The 15,552-nt window shown below is 37.5% G+C and overlaps 1 protein-coding gene across 1 annotated transcript; it reads right to left on the bottom strand.

Moving 5' to 3' along the window:
• Positions 1 to 719: 719 nt before the first annotated feature.
• LUM (lumican) lies at positions 720 to 13,911 on the bottom strand. The gene is made up of 3 exons (XM_007059200.4): positions 13,608 to 13,911; positions 9,850 to 10,759; positions 720 to 1,799 (listed from the first exon to the last, which is right to left on the bottom strand). Exons 2-3 carry the CDS (start codon positions 10,739 to 10,741, stop codon positions 1,645 to 1,647), a joined length of 1,047 nt encoding a protein of 348 aa, XP_007059262.1. The 5' UTR covers positions 10,742 to 10,759; positions 13,608 to 13,911; the 3' UTR covers positions 720 to 1,644.
• Between the last annotated feature and the right edge of the window lie 1,641 nt (positions 13,912 to 15,552).

The following is a 15,552-nucleotide window of genomic DNA, read 5'->3' as shown; positions in this document are numbered from 1 at the left end:
GCAATATTTGGTGTTTTTGTAAAGTCCCAGCTGCTGGAGTCCTGTGATTACATGAGAAATACAGCTTTAATTTTTTTTAAAGTAAGTTTCTAGCCCTCAGTGTTGTGGAGAAAAGCTTGACATCACAAACATCAAAGGCTCTAAAAAAAAAGAAGGCAAATAGAAAAAAAAACATTATTTTGTAATTCATGATTTTGAGTACCTGTTGCATGGTTTTTGAAGTTTAGGATTGGCAGTACTCAAGGGATATCTCTTTGGGTGGTGGTGGTCGTGGAGTGAATGATTCTACCATAAAAAATAGGATAGTTCTTATTTAAGGTTTTCATAATCAAGGAGTCAAAAGGCAGATAGTATCCATGGGACAGTACTTGTTTACAAGCAAGCTATCATAATGGCTTTTATTTAATGCCAAGTCTATTTTAGTGTGTGTTCCAAGACATACAGTACTTTGACTTCCCATTCCCATGTAGCATGCACTAGTTTCTTTGTATCAGAAGGGATAAACACTGCCTTACACTTACTGCCTGGGACATCTGATACATTTCATTTTCATGTTCACAAAATTCAAAAATAAATGTCAAATATTACTTAACAGTTCATTATAGCAGAGATGCTTCACCTAGCAGTTCTCAGTGCACAAGGCCTGGACAAAATGGTAAACACAAGTGCTAGTGGATATAATTAGATGATATGTTTGAAAACATTTTGAAACTACAAAGTACAGAAAACAGTTTATTTAACCTTACAATAAATTCAGCAAAATATAATACCTTAGAATTTTTTGTTTTAACCTGAACTTCCTTTTCAAGTTTATAAAAGACTGCAACATATTTGACAATGATATGGACACAACAGAGCTATTTACTATGTTTTATTTTCTACAGTCTGGTTAAACGTAGCATGCAAGTAATTGAATAAAAATACTTGTATATGTGATTTACTGTGAAATAACAATTCTACTGGTAGCAGACAACAACCTCTCCATGAAAGTATAAAGGTAAGTATGACAAAAACAACAACAAACAATTTAAAAATCCTGAAAAATGTTCTTGTTTCTTCATAATCTTTCATGTCTCATTAATATTGAAATGGGCTCTGAAAATGTATTTTCATACAAATTTGATCATATTTATATTGCTAAATTGTGTTATGCTATCCTTTTGCAATTTCTAAAAATATATCAAAGGCGTGAATAATTTAGAATATTAATGTTGACCAGGGTGAATATTGTACAAACACAGTTCAGCCCTAAATTACCATTCAGCACTCTACCAAAAACACACCTGACTTCCATGAGAACCTGAGCAAAAATGCATACACCAATATTTGTGGGCATGTGTGTGAATGCACACAGATTTCTACAATCATGATCATATTCCTCCAACTTGGAAGCCAGATTTGGTGGTCGGGAGGGGAAGGGGGCTAAATAGGGTCCTTTTATGTTTCCTAAAACAAACAATTGAAATTACTTGTAAAACTATGCACAAGCATGTTTTGTTAGGATCACCAGGTTCATGCTAAATATTAACAAACAGAATAGATAATATGCAAATTGACTTTGGTTAAGACATCCTAATTTTAAAGAGTTATGTTGGTGTAAATCTGCAGTATAGTTATGGCCCTTATAAGGAAATCAGAGGCACCTCACTCCAGTGAGATATCAGCAGCTACACGAAGACAGTTGTACATTTCCTGTGGCAGGTCAGCTCGAGTGAGATTATTTCCATCCAAACGCAAATGTTTGATCTTGGAATAGGCTAGTGATCCAACAACCTTACAAAAGCTGCTCAGTGGGAACTCTGAAACACAAAATAATGATGATAATTAATCATAATAATAGTTTACTTGACACAAGAATCTGAAACTATGACTAATGCCAGGAAGTATCTGTGGCCTTGTACATAATGGGCTATATATTTAGCTGGAGTAAAGTGATAGCTCCCATGACTTTAGCTTTTCATGCTTTGTGTGTATAAAAAGATCTTCTATAATTTCCACAGTATGCATCCGATGAAGTGAGCTGTAGCTCACGAAAGCTTATGCTCAAATAAATTGTCTCTAAGGTGCCACAAGTACTCCTTTTCTTTTCATGACTTTAGCGGAGCTCCATGGATTTACATTAGATGAGGAGCTCACACTTAGTTGCTGGATTTTCAAAGGAGCTCAGAGCTAGATTTCTCAAGTACTCAGCACTTACGATCGGTACCAGATTTTAAAAAGAGTCCAGCTCCGATTTGGCCAGATTTTCAAAAGAGCTCAGCACCCAGTTGGCAGGTGTGTTGGGAGGAAGGCATGGTTGTACTGAATAAATTGTGAGAGAGGTGTAAAGCAAATGCTACATGGCATACATATGAAGAGAGACAGAAATGTACTGGTGAAAACAGACAAGGGGTATGCTGGCAGATGCATGCAGGACAATGGGCCTTTGTGTTAGGGATTATCTTTTAAATATCTTATTTTTGTTTATTATATCTCAAAGTGAAATTCATTTCTTTTGAAAATTCCACTCTAACCCTTATTTCAGGCTGACTAACGCTGTCCTCCCTTAAGTCACCTAGGAAAATTGCTGCACCTTGTAGATAAAAAAGAAACAACTTTTTCCTGGAGGAGTATTAAAGAAGACAGAAAGAGATCTGAAAAATATGGTAGGTGATATCCCCATTTGGACTTCAAGGAGACTCCTTGAGCCTGCTCATTAGAATCTTCCATTGTCATTGGCAAAATATGGCCTGTATGAACCAAACATATGACCACTGCACCTATATGATTTAGGAGTCTCTTCAAAACATGGAAGCTTAGGTCATTTATAAGGAATGGAAACATAAAACTGTGGGATTCACAGACTAAAAAGGTTGGTTTGGTTTTTTTAGGAAATTAGAGTTTACTATAGAAAGTGGGACCTACCTCAGCAGTTCAGTTTCATTCTGCCTTAATCTGCCACTGGCAATTTCCCTATTGTTACATATTGTACAGCCTTCTCTTTAAAGGGGGAGAGATAATGGATACTCTTATGTGGCTAAAGGTGCCCCATATTGGAGTGTAGAGTAATATATAAACTATAGTGGAAAAAAGTGGAAAGTAGGTCAAATTATGAAGGATGAATATCAGAAAACAACTCAAGTATTTAGGGACATAATTAGAAAGGCCAACCGCAAAATGAGACATAAAAGGTAAGAAGAAAGCATTCTACAAATACATTAGAAGCAAGAGGAAGACCAGGGACAGGGTGGACCCATTATTCAATGAGGAGGGAAAAACAATAACAGAAAATGTGGAAATGGTGGAAGTGCTAATTTCCTTTTTTTTTTCCTTCCAGTTTTTACTGAAAAGGTTAGTAGCAATTGGACGTCTAACATAGTGAATGCCAGTGAAAATGAGGTAGCATCTCAGGCTAAAATATGGAAAGAACAAGTTAAAAATTACTTAGACAAGTTAAATGTCTTCAAGTCACCAGGGCCTAATGAAATGCATCCTAGAATATACAAGGAGCTGACTGAGGAGATATCTGAGACATTAGCGATTATCTTTGAAAACTGGCAGATGGGACAGATTCTAGAGGACTGGAAGAGGGCAAATATAGTGCCCGTCTATAAAAAGGGAAATAAGGACAACCTAGGGAATTACAAATCAGTCAGCTTAACTTCAGTACTCGAAAAGATAATGGAGCAAATAATCAAGCAATCAGTTTGTCAACACCTAGAAGATAAGTAACAGTCAACATGGATTTGTCAAGAGCAAATCATATTAAACCAACCTTTCATCTTTCTTTGACTGGGTAACAAGCCTTGTGGATACGGGGGGAAATGGTAGATGTGGCAGATCTTGACTTTAGTAGGGCTTTTGATACTGTCTCACGTGACTTTCTCATAAACAAACTAGAAAATATAACCTAGATAGAGCTAGTATAAGGTGGGTGTATAACTGGTTGGAGAGTAGTTATCAGTGATTCATGCTTAAGCTTGAAGGGCATATTGAATGGGTCCAGCAGGGATCGGTTCTGGATCTGGTTCTGTTCAATATCTTCATCAATGATATAGATAATGGCATAGAGAGTACACTTATAAAGTTTGTGGATGATACCAAGCTGGAGGGGTTGCAATTGCTTTGGAGAGTAGGATTAAAATGGAGAAACTGGAGAAATAATCTGAAGTAAATAGGATCAAATGTTGATGAGGCCTCAACTGGAGTATTGTGTCCAGTTCTGAGCACCACATTTCAGGAAAGATGTTGAAAAATTGGAGAAGGTCCAGAGGAGAGCAGCAAAAATTATTAAAGGTCTAAAAAACATGTCCTGTGACGAGAGACTGGAAAAAATTGGGTTTGTTTAGTCTGGAGAGGAAAAGTCTGAGGTGGTGACATAACATTTTTCAAATACATAAGAGGTTGTTACAAGGAGGATGGTCAAAAATTGTTGTCCTTAAACTCTGAGGAAAGGACAAGCAGCAATGGGCTTAAATTGCAGCAAGGGAGGTTTAGGCTGGACATTAGGAAAAATAAAACTTCTTAATCGTCAGGGTAGTTAAGTACTAGGTTGCCTAGGGATACTATAGAATCTCTGTCATTGGAGGTTTTTAAGAACAAGTTAGACACCTGTCAGGATTGGTCCAGTTATTACTTAGTCCTGCCTTGAGTTCAGGGGACTGGACTGCCCTATTGAGGTACCTTCCAGTCCTACGCTTCTATGATTCTACAGGCTGATTCTGATATTCTTCCAGATATGAGCTACTGACTGATGTCAATAGGCCTATTTGCATAAGTAACAATCATTTGCATGAGTGATATTTGTAGGATTGGGTCTATGTAGATTGTTACTAAATTTGACACTAAATAAACTATGGAAACAGTAGGTATCACTTTGATCTTTCATACTGTTGTGACTGCAGTTAAATACACGTCAGGGCAATCGAAACCATGGGGCAAATCCAGCCACTTCCTCCATAGCTAAGAAGGAACCTTTGGAAGCGGAATCAGTGCAGTTTACTGTGCACGGAAGGGATTGGATGTGTTATGTTATGCAGGGAGTCTGCCCCACTTCCTACCCAAAAGGAGTCAGGGACCAGGAAAGGACCCTCAATCTATTACAGACAGGGAGCAATCCAAGGTCATTTCATGGCTTGTGGGAGAGGATTTCTTCCTGCATCTGTCCAGAACCTTGCCTGGTTACTGAATTTGCACCTATTAGTAGAATACACAAAACCGCCCAAGAGTTCTTATTCCTTCACTTAGTCTAAAATTTCTACAATATGTTCTAATGATTAGGTCTGCTGAACTGCAGACAATTTGGCTGTAGTTTGTAAACTTAACAGCTAAACACATACTAGAATTTAAAGGCTAATCTTTTCATTTTTTCTTGTTTAGGGAAGCAAAATTAACGGCAATGATTTTAAGGGTCAAATTTTAAAAAATGGCTTTTAAATTTGAACATAGAATTTTCAACATTATCATTTGTGAACACAAAGACTGCCACTTGGTTGTAATATAAGATTTGCATGTATTAGTGCATAGATATTTAACTACCTGATTGCATATTCAAACCCCAGGTGTACTTGTAAACTGTATCATATGTACATTCATGCTGTATTATTTGCATGTGTGAATGACTGCATACAAAATGGTGTATGTAGTATTGGGATAAGACTGAAGTCACTTTGAAAATTGGGGCCCAAGCCAGTCCTCACTGAGGTCAAAAGAAAGGCTCCTGTTGACTTCCATCAGGCTCCTGGATCACAGCTTCTACATTTTTAGATGTCCTATACAGTACACATAAATGTCAAATTGTGGGAGGGTTTTTCAGTGTGTTCACTTTTCCATTGTCGTTATATGACTGAGGGTTTTCTGAATGCACCTGCCTCCCTTACTTATGAAACATCTATAACAATTAGTCACTCTTTAGTATAAGACCACTCTAATGTAGTCATGTGCATTAACAATATCACAAAGACTAATACTGCAAAAACTTCTCCAATAGCGTTCCAATCTGTTTTGTTTCTGGAAATCCCCAAAATATTCTGAAGTTGCCCAGACAAACATCAAAACATTTGTATATTGTAACTACTGGAAAAAGTTGTGACTGTTACATGAGCATAGCTCTCCTTGACTTTCTTGAATCCCTGTGCATGGAGATGTGCCTGGAATTTTGCCAGTAAGGTGAAATTCACCTCCTTAGCACTGAAACCCTACATAGAGATAGTGACTTGGACAGGTTGAACATTTTCCATCAAAACTGTGTGTTGACAGAAAGTTGGATTTTCAACTAAATGAAATTATTCACAAAAGTGTCTGTTATCCATGGAAAAATTAGCTATTTCATCCAAATACCTGTTGTCTGAAAATCTATTTTTTTCAGTTTTTGTCAGAAAGCCAAAATATTTTGATTTGAAATGGCACTGCAGTGTCTGGAGGTTGTATTTTAGGTGACATATGCTCCCAGTCTTCCCTGTGGACTGGGCTCTCTGGACAAACTACATCTCCCATCATACATCATGACCAGGTACTTCTATGGCATACCCTCTGTACTCACCACCCCAAAATGGGGAATGGGAGTATAAAAAGCTATTTTCTGATGAGCCATAGTTGTGATGGGTTTTGGCTGGCCAAGTTGCCAGGCAGGATTGCCTCTGTATTCCATTGAAATGGTGTCTGAACCAATCTTGCATAGGCCTCTGTGCAAAATCATTTTGGGGGAAGGCCTGGAATGGACCATGGGAAGACCAGTGTTTACACAAAATGAAGTGGCCCCAGAACCCACTCCATGCAGAACCAGCACAAAGAGGCTGTAGTTATTAATTCAGCCCATAGGGTTAATAGACTGGTGCAGAGGTTGATTTTTCTGCACTGCACATATAGTCTGATCACTAGGGCTTTAGTTAATCTCAGTTAATGTTTTGCAAATGAAAAATGACATATGGAAATTTTGTCTATGGGCTAGATTATTGTACCACTGAACTGCTTTGGCTGCAGCACAGATGGAGTCTCAAAGACACTTTGGCATATGAGAATCCACAGTGATTTGGGTCCAGCATTTTCAGCTCTACATCACCACCCTTTGTGGCCCCCAAGTGATGGGAGGTATATTGGGGGCCTGGCCGGCGAAAAAGAGGCTGAAAAAAGAGGTTGATTTCAGGGCTGATGTTGATCTCAGAGCTGTTCTACCATGTGTCAGGGGCTGGAATGGCCCTGGCGAGCTGTAACACTGGGGAGAGTTGGAAGGGGCCGTAAAGGTGAAAAATAGTCATGTCTCCCCACTTCTTGCTTTCCAAGGTATTGCACCAAGTTGAAGTGGGCTGCAGCCAAGGATCTAGCCCTATGATTGTAGTTAACTCGATTTAATTGATTTATTATATTTCGTTTACTGAATACATTTTGTATTTTTAAAAAATTACATTTCTTTTTCTATGTTAACACAAAGAAATGTGAAATGCTCCCAGGTTTTTTCTACCCAAACTGCAGGTCCAGTGACTAACTCAAAAACCTGATGGCATAGCAAAGACTGGGTACAAACTGTGACCTAGGTTAAACAGGAATATCCACACTGGAGCAACCTTGCTAAAAATAGGATATTTATACTAAGGAGGCTCAATCCTCAGCTGCACTGAGTTTAAGAACCGGAGGGGACAAAGGTGCCTATAAGCCTCCAATGATCCTATGTTAGCTGGAAGCCCTAGCTATTAATTTAGACCAGCTAAAATGGCCATGTAGGACTTTTTCCATTGTCCTGGGATCAGTGGAATTCATTGCACTCAATTGTCATCTCAGAATGCCTCACTCCTGGCCTACAGATGGCCACAGCATGTTCCATGCAGTGGGGTGGGGACAGGATTAGCTAGTGTAAAGCTGTCTATGTTACAGAATTGCTGTGTGTCTATATATGTCCACATCAGCTCTTAACAGGCTACTCTATTTTGATACCAATTTAGGATTCCCTCATACCAGGGGAATTCTGATATGCTTTCAGACAATTTTATGTGGCTGCCAGTGCAAAGTGACCTAAGAAAGGCTTGAAGACACTAATGTTGAGAAACGTCTTGTTTTCTTTCTGGTAACGTAGCAAGAATTTGCATTCAAAATGATTCTCTCTCACACACACTCTCTAGCAGCTCTCTTGCCATGTCTAATCTTGGTATCAAATCACAATCATTTAGTGGAAATTATTATTCAGTGTTTAGAAGGTAAAAAGCACTGTTTAATTGTTACATGTCATTAATATTATTTTTACTCTGTCACATCCAGTATTACGGTTTCACATTAGGGCTAGGGCCAATTGCATGGAACAGATGAACTCTGAGACAAAGCAACATTCAATACAAACATTGTCTGATTGCTAAATATGACTCAGAAAATGGAGGACACAAGAAAGAGTGCCTTAACATAAATAGTTTTATGTTGGGTCTCAATATAAGTGACATTTTTTAAAAACATAAGTATAGTTTGAAATGTAGTCCATCAGTTTTCAAATATTGTTTTTCTATCTAATACTTAGGATCATCAGTAGCCTGTGCAAGGCTCTCTTACACTATCTACCTGTATCATGGGCTGCAGGGTGGAAGAGAAGCTGGCTCTGAAAGGCCCAAGTTATCAAGGTGAATACACAACTCTCATTGTCTTCAGTGGGAGCTGTGAGTGCTCAGCATTCCTGAAAATCAGGCCCCTTTAACTTGGATTCCTAAACTCTGTAGGCCCAACTTTCTGAAGAACTAAACACTTTCAGCTCTAGGTCAGGCTTCATGGATTGAGAACTACAGGTGCTTAGCACATCTGAAAGCTGGTCCTGCTTGGATTTACGGGCTCAACTACAGATGCAAATCTCTGAAAATGTTGGGCTTAATCTTTTAATTAGTAATTCATAGTAAATGCACAATGGAGACCTGATTATGAAAATTATACACAGAGATGTCTACATGAAACTGAAGAGAGCCTACAGCAGTCGCTCTGAGCAGTGTAAACTCAATGAGGTGTTAACTCAGATACCCAATAATGACAATTTAAATGTCAACATTTGTTAACTATTTCACATAAGAAAGGAGAGAGAAAATCACTGATCTCCAGAATTTACTGTGAGTGAGATTTCATTTTGGTGTCACAAGAGGATGGTATTTGGATGAGTTCCATTGTTCATTTTCCCCCCACCCACCCCCCAATTAAGAAAGAGCCAAGCCCAAGAAACTAAGCAGAGTCTGAGGACATACTGAAGCCCCAGTGAGGGGAGCCAAGCTCTAGGAACACACTGAAGCCCAGGGAGCACAATCCAGTATGAGTGGTGTCCATTTCGGTGACTCAAATGGACGGAGTCTATTTTGTAAGTTGCCCACAGGAGAGTATCACTACCTTCCCCCCTTCCCCATCTGACCCCTTCTTTCAGTGCTTAAAATGACTATTGGCATGATACATTAATTTCAGCTCAGTTCAAAACAAGGTAAATCTACCCCTCCCCAGATCCCCCCCAAAATAATTTGGGTTTCAAAATGGAAAAATACAAAAACTGATAAAGAATATATCTGTATAAACTGATAAAGAATATATATATATATATATAGTCTTCTCCATCTTATTTTATATATATATATATATTCTTATATATATAAACTGCTCAGAGTGACTGCTGTAGGCTCTCTCTCTATATAAAATAAGATGGAGGAGACTGAAGGGGGGGAATAATCAAAGAGGAGAAACCTTTTTGTTATTGTTATGGCTTTCTCTCGTTTACCTAGACCAGTAAAAGCTGGTAAACATGGGGAGAGAACATGCCCAGCTTTGATAGAAGTGTCACTATCTATGGACCTCCTGTGGCCGAGGCAGGGAGTGGCATTAATTGTATTATTCATTACATTAAAATATGCAAACGTGACTCACTGTTAATTTGGTTGACTTGGAGGTAGAAATTTTCTAGGTTCTCACTGACTGTTGGGATGCTCTTCAGCATGTTAAAGGAGAGATCCAACTCAACGAGGGAGGAGATATTGAAAACGTTGCCTGGTATTCCACCATCTGTCAACCGATTGTGAGACAGATGTAAATATTGCAGGACCTTAAAACCTTGGAAGTATTCATCAGGAATGTTGGTGATCTGGTTGTTGTTAAAATACAGCATGAGTAAAGCATGCGGCAGTCCTTTCGGTAGCTTTGTAAGTTGATTGAAGCTCAAGTCAAGATATAAAAGTGACTTCAGGCCTTTCATAGCCCCAGAAACAGAGTCTGTTTTCAGCTGGTTATTCTGTAGGTGAAGGACAGTCAGGTTCACCAGCCCTTCCAGTGCATTGGCGCTGACTTTTGTGATCTTGTTGTGACTAAGTTGCAGGTCATCCATGGTACTGGCAAGTGGTCCAACAGCTTCAGTCAAATTGTTAAAATTGATATGCAATTTCTTTAAATTCTTCAGTTTGGAGAAGACTCTTCCCTTAATTTTTGAATTTTCCAAATGGTTGTGATCTAAGATCAGCCACTCCAGGTCTGTTACATTATCAAATGCATTTTCTTCAATGCCCTCAATCATATTGTTTCGGAGATAAAGGTATTTTATTCCAGAAGGTACAAATGGGATGCTTTTCAATTTGAGGTCATCACAATACATTGCAGATGGATAGGTTTCAGGACAATTACATTCTGGGGCACAGACCGCTGTAGATGGCCCCATCATTGAATGAACATAAGGGTAATCTGCGTCTGGAAAATATCCCACATCATAGTATTGGCAGAAAATGCCACTGATCAATACCAGTAAGAAAGGTAGAGAGCTTAGATGCATCTTTGAAATGTCTTGTCCCTATATGGTGGGGGGGAAACAGTTATAATTTTGTATTTGTTCTCCTTGATATTACTTTTGATTTTACAATATAACATTATGCACAAAAACTGAAAAGGAAGATTGAGTTAATTAAAGTTAATTTTATAAAAGTGCCAATTAGGTTTGTGAATAGGAAACTTATATACAAATCCACATCATATTTGGAAGGCCTAGGAGAACAGCTGGCAGTGAAAATCTATCTATACACTGAATAAATTGGTCATGGACTAATGTAAATGACCTTGCAGATTCCCATTTTTCACACTTAGATAAAAATGAACATTGTACACAGTAAAACTTGTTTTAAGCAACCATTCAAGGATCCAATAAGCCACTTGCTTAACACAGGTGGTCTTCTAATCCAGGTGAAGCAAAATTGTTCCCAGTGCACTTGGGATGGGGTCTTGAGGTAGGAAACTGCTAAAAAAGGGTGGTCTCTTTTAACTGGCTAGTGTTTTAAAATATTTAGATAAGCATGTATCTACACATACAATCCCACTACCAATTCACACAGTGGGTCAGACCCACATCTGATGTAAATTAGTGTAGCACCACTGAAGTCAGCAAAACTAGGCTGAGTCACACCACCTGAAGACCTGAGCCAGTGTGTTTTAACTACAGTTCAGAATGTGATGAAAAGCAATAAAAAACCATTCAAATTCAAATTCAACCTTAAATTGTCCTCTTGTTCCCAAGTAATTTCAGAGACTATCCATATGCAAATTGGTATGTATAGTAGCATCAGACATGGATCTAAGATCCATGGAAAACTCAAGCAGAATAAAATGAGTTGTTATGGTTATTTTTATTATTTATCTGGTGACGATACGCTCAGAGCTACACAAACAATTGAGAACTCCTGTGGTGCTTTCAATTTAGTTAAGAACAGCACATATGACTTAAGTTTGTTTCCTTGCTTTTGTTGGCTCCCTAAAAGCCATGTTATATTCTTGTGGGCAAATAATCCTTGAATTAAAATATCTCCAAGCAGCTCCTGTTAATCTACCCTCCAACAGAATGTGAGAGTTTTTAAGGTGGTGTTTTGGTGTCTCCGATAAAGGAATTTAAGTTTCTCTGCTCTGCCTTAGTATGCTAAGCTTTTGATCGAGGAGATCTATTAAATATCTTTAATTAGGCACTTATACAATCAATATTACCTAATTAGATACAGTAGGGTAGACATGCCATTTGGGGAGATTTTCAAATGTGAGTTACAAGTATGGTTTTATTTGTCTGTTAGCCACTATTGTCTGAGAACATACTAAATCAAATGCAAAATATGGCTCAGGTCCCCAGCCAGTGTAAACAGGCACAGTTTCACTGAAGTCAATGGAACTTCACTGATTTACATCAGCTGAAAATTTGGCTGATCCCCCCTGTGTAAACCCATTCAAGATGGGAGGTCTTACTATTTCCCTGCAAGCATGGAAAGTCAGAGCTATTGCCAACAATTTGGACTGGCACTCTTTGGCCTTACAGTAATATTTTCTGACATGTTTGCATTGTTTTTGGCAAAAGTAAAGGCCTATTAATATAGGAGAATGAATAATCTGCTTTAACTGTATATTTCATTGCTTTTCTGGTTTTAATTTGTACTTTTAATGGTTCTTAGTTGTTTTTTTCCCCTTAATTTCATATACAGAACACTTGCTTCAAAGAACATGCAATATTCAATATGATGCAAAACACTAGAAATAATGTCAAGATTTAAACTAAATGTATATGGATTAATGTCATCAACTAAATGTTAAAAATGGGGGGTGGCATATGATTCATATGAATGTGTGTGTATATCTGTATAAAATATTATATAGTGAGCGTGTGTGTGTGTGCGCGTGCATGTGTATACACACACACACATATATGGCTTCCACAATAAAGTAAATATTATGTAGAACAATTATCTTGCTTATTGCCAGATTCTTAATAAGCGGATCTAAAAAAGTGTCTGTCAAAAATGTAAAAAATGTGATCATTATATATATTCAAAATGTTACCCTGGACCATATGATTGTGAATTATTAGGTCAGAGTGTGTTCAGACATGCTAGTCGTGTTCTGGAAACATTTTCTGAACAAATTATTGTTCGTTATTTTACAAGTTTCACTGTAAAATACCTGAGCCCACAGTAGGGAAGCTGCACAGCAAATGCAGGCAATGATAAATTGCATCTCCACAAACTTCAGAAAAACCTCATCAGGGTGGAATAGAGATAGTGACAAAAACTCTTTAAAATATTTTGAAAATTGGCTACCTTAATTATATTGTTTAATTGTCATGAAAACAATTAAATATCTTCAATATTAAAAATACCGTGATTCGGCAATATCAGTGTCACTCTGCTAGCTATGGTGTATAAAAGGAAATTAAAATATTTAATTGGGTATTCAACAATTTAAATGACAACTTAATTAAAATTTCAAACTATCTAGCATTTTACCTTTCATCAACAGCCAAACTAATGATTTAAATGTTCCTATTCTGCATCCTCCTGTTTAAATAGTACAATAATCATTTAACACATCAAGAGGACTGATAAGGCGTTGTTACTGACAGACCGCTGGAGGGCTAATTGAAATGAGTGGTATTTTTAAATTTTTCTTTTACTGTGTATGAAGTTTGCTTTCCCAAATATTGTACAAAAAGTTCACCACTAATGCATGCAACACGAGGTTATTGTAAGCAAACTCTGAAATTAAATACACCAAAACTGCTGATTTGTGTTCAATTTACAAATTGGCAAACTTGTTCTGACATTTTTCATGTCCCCATTAGAGCTACAGCTAAATAGCTGAGCATTATAGTTAAAACATGCAACAGCACTTACCTTACTGCCTTGAAGCTGCTTTCTTTAATTCCCAGAGCAGATGCAATAAAGGACTGAATCAACCAATATATGCTGTAAACAGTGTCAGGAGGTAACTGGTTGCCAGATCCTCTGTGATACAAGAGCTAAAAAAAACAAAACAAAAAACAACCCCCCAAAAAACCCCAAACCAAAAAAACCCTAGTCACGCTGTTCTCTGAAGCTGCTATGTCATCATGATGATCTTGTGGTGTGGCATGTACAAATGCTGCTCTCTAATGAAGTGCAGGTGGATACTGTATACTGTACAAGGACAACCCATCTGCAGTCCTTATGGAATAGGGAAAAGATAAGTGTTTCACAAACCTGAGAAAGTTCAGACTATGAACCACAGCCTTACACAAGGAATTTTAGTATTCTAGAGGAAAAAATGCTTTAAATAAAATACAAATTACACACAGACCTTTCCTGTTTCCCAGTTTATTTTATACCACTAGGCATGATCTAACAAAAAACATTCAAACCTCAATGTAGTTTTATATATTTTAAGCCAAGTCATTCACTCATTTATGTCTTGTTTTCTTTCTATCATATTATTTACATAATAATGTAATAAAAATTTTAACCGAGGAGAAGAATCAAAGATGAAAACACACTAGGAGTTTTGCTAGAGTGCTATACTATAAATCTTTCTCCAGCACATTTTAAGTGAATATTGACTCCAATGTTTTTTTCCCCCTTATACAGACAGTAATTTACTAGGTTTGGAAATTTTCTTTGGTGATCCAATTGATCTAATACATGTATATTTCATAATAAAAATGTCTCATAAAGACTTTTCTGCAGTTGTAAACTCACTTTAGACATTTGTTCCTTTTTAGTTCTCAAAACACTCTTCTACCCTTCAGAATCTGGAACCACTCAGCTATGCTTTCTGTTTCTTATTTCATGGATATCGTTCAAGAATGCATCCTAAAGCTTGGATGAGAATGTTGGTTTTAGTTGGACAATCCCAAAACATAATATAATAAAGAACCATAACTGTTCATTCTGGATCTTAATATTTCCATAAGAAAACTCGCAGACACCTAAATTGTGAATGTCTTGATGTGTCTATGGGATGCAAACCCTTTTCAAAGAGTTGTGTGAGGGAGGGAAAAAACCAAATGTGTCTATGGATAGTATAGACAAGGCATCTTGAAAGATTCTGCGATAGAAGGTTTCATGCTGGTCAGATATGAAGCAATAAATACATTTGAATTTTATTCCAGAAGCGGTGATTATGTTGCTTGCTATCACTTGTAAAGGGTAAATGATTTTGTTCAGAAATTTAATCTGCCATTTATGTGTTGTACTTGGTGTCCAGTCCAAAACTGGTCTACATGCCCATGCAGGGGAGTAGGGAAGCTACCCATATCACAGGTCGCAAAACAGGGTCTGGGCAGTGTGGAGCTCTACATACAAGGGCAATGGAAACTTTTACATTGCTACATAAAATGTGTGGATTGAGTATGCATTTTTCACTCATCTTGAATTAAATACTGTGGGCTGATTTTCTGTGTTTTGCTATGCAGATGCAACTTTCATTGACGTCCATGTAACATTAATGTTGCTTGATTTGATTGCTGTGCTACTTTTGCTGAAGCAGAGAGAATTGAAATCTCCATTCAAATGCACTGGCTGTGTCAGAGGCATAGGGAACTTAATGTCAGTGGCTTTTGCAGTGCATGCTGTAAGTGACTGAAAAGGCATGAGGTTTTCTTAGCTGCCGATATATGGTGAATGAAGAAAAATATGGCATTAGCTCAAGCCTTCAATAATAATTGAGTGTTTTTTCTGAAGCCCTGCAACATTTTAAAAATATTAGTTCATGCTGACTCATATCAAATCAGTTCCACTAAAAACAACTCAGCTCCAGATCCTTGGTGTTGCAGGCACTCATTATTTTTCAACTAAAAGCTTTCAT

The sequence above is a fragment of the Chelonia mydas genome, chromosome 1, assembly GCF_015237465.2.
Source record: "Chelonia mydas isolate rCheMyd1 chromosome 1, rCheMyd1.pri.v2, whole genome shotgun sequence".
Lineage (NCBI taxonomy): Eukaryota > Metazoa > Chordata > Testudines > Cheloniidae > Chelonia > Chelonia mydas.
The sequence above is the reverse complement of the archived record's forward strand: the minus strand, read 5'-3'. Positions and strand labels throughout refer to the sequence as shown.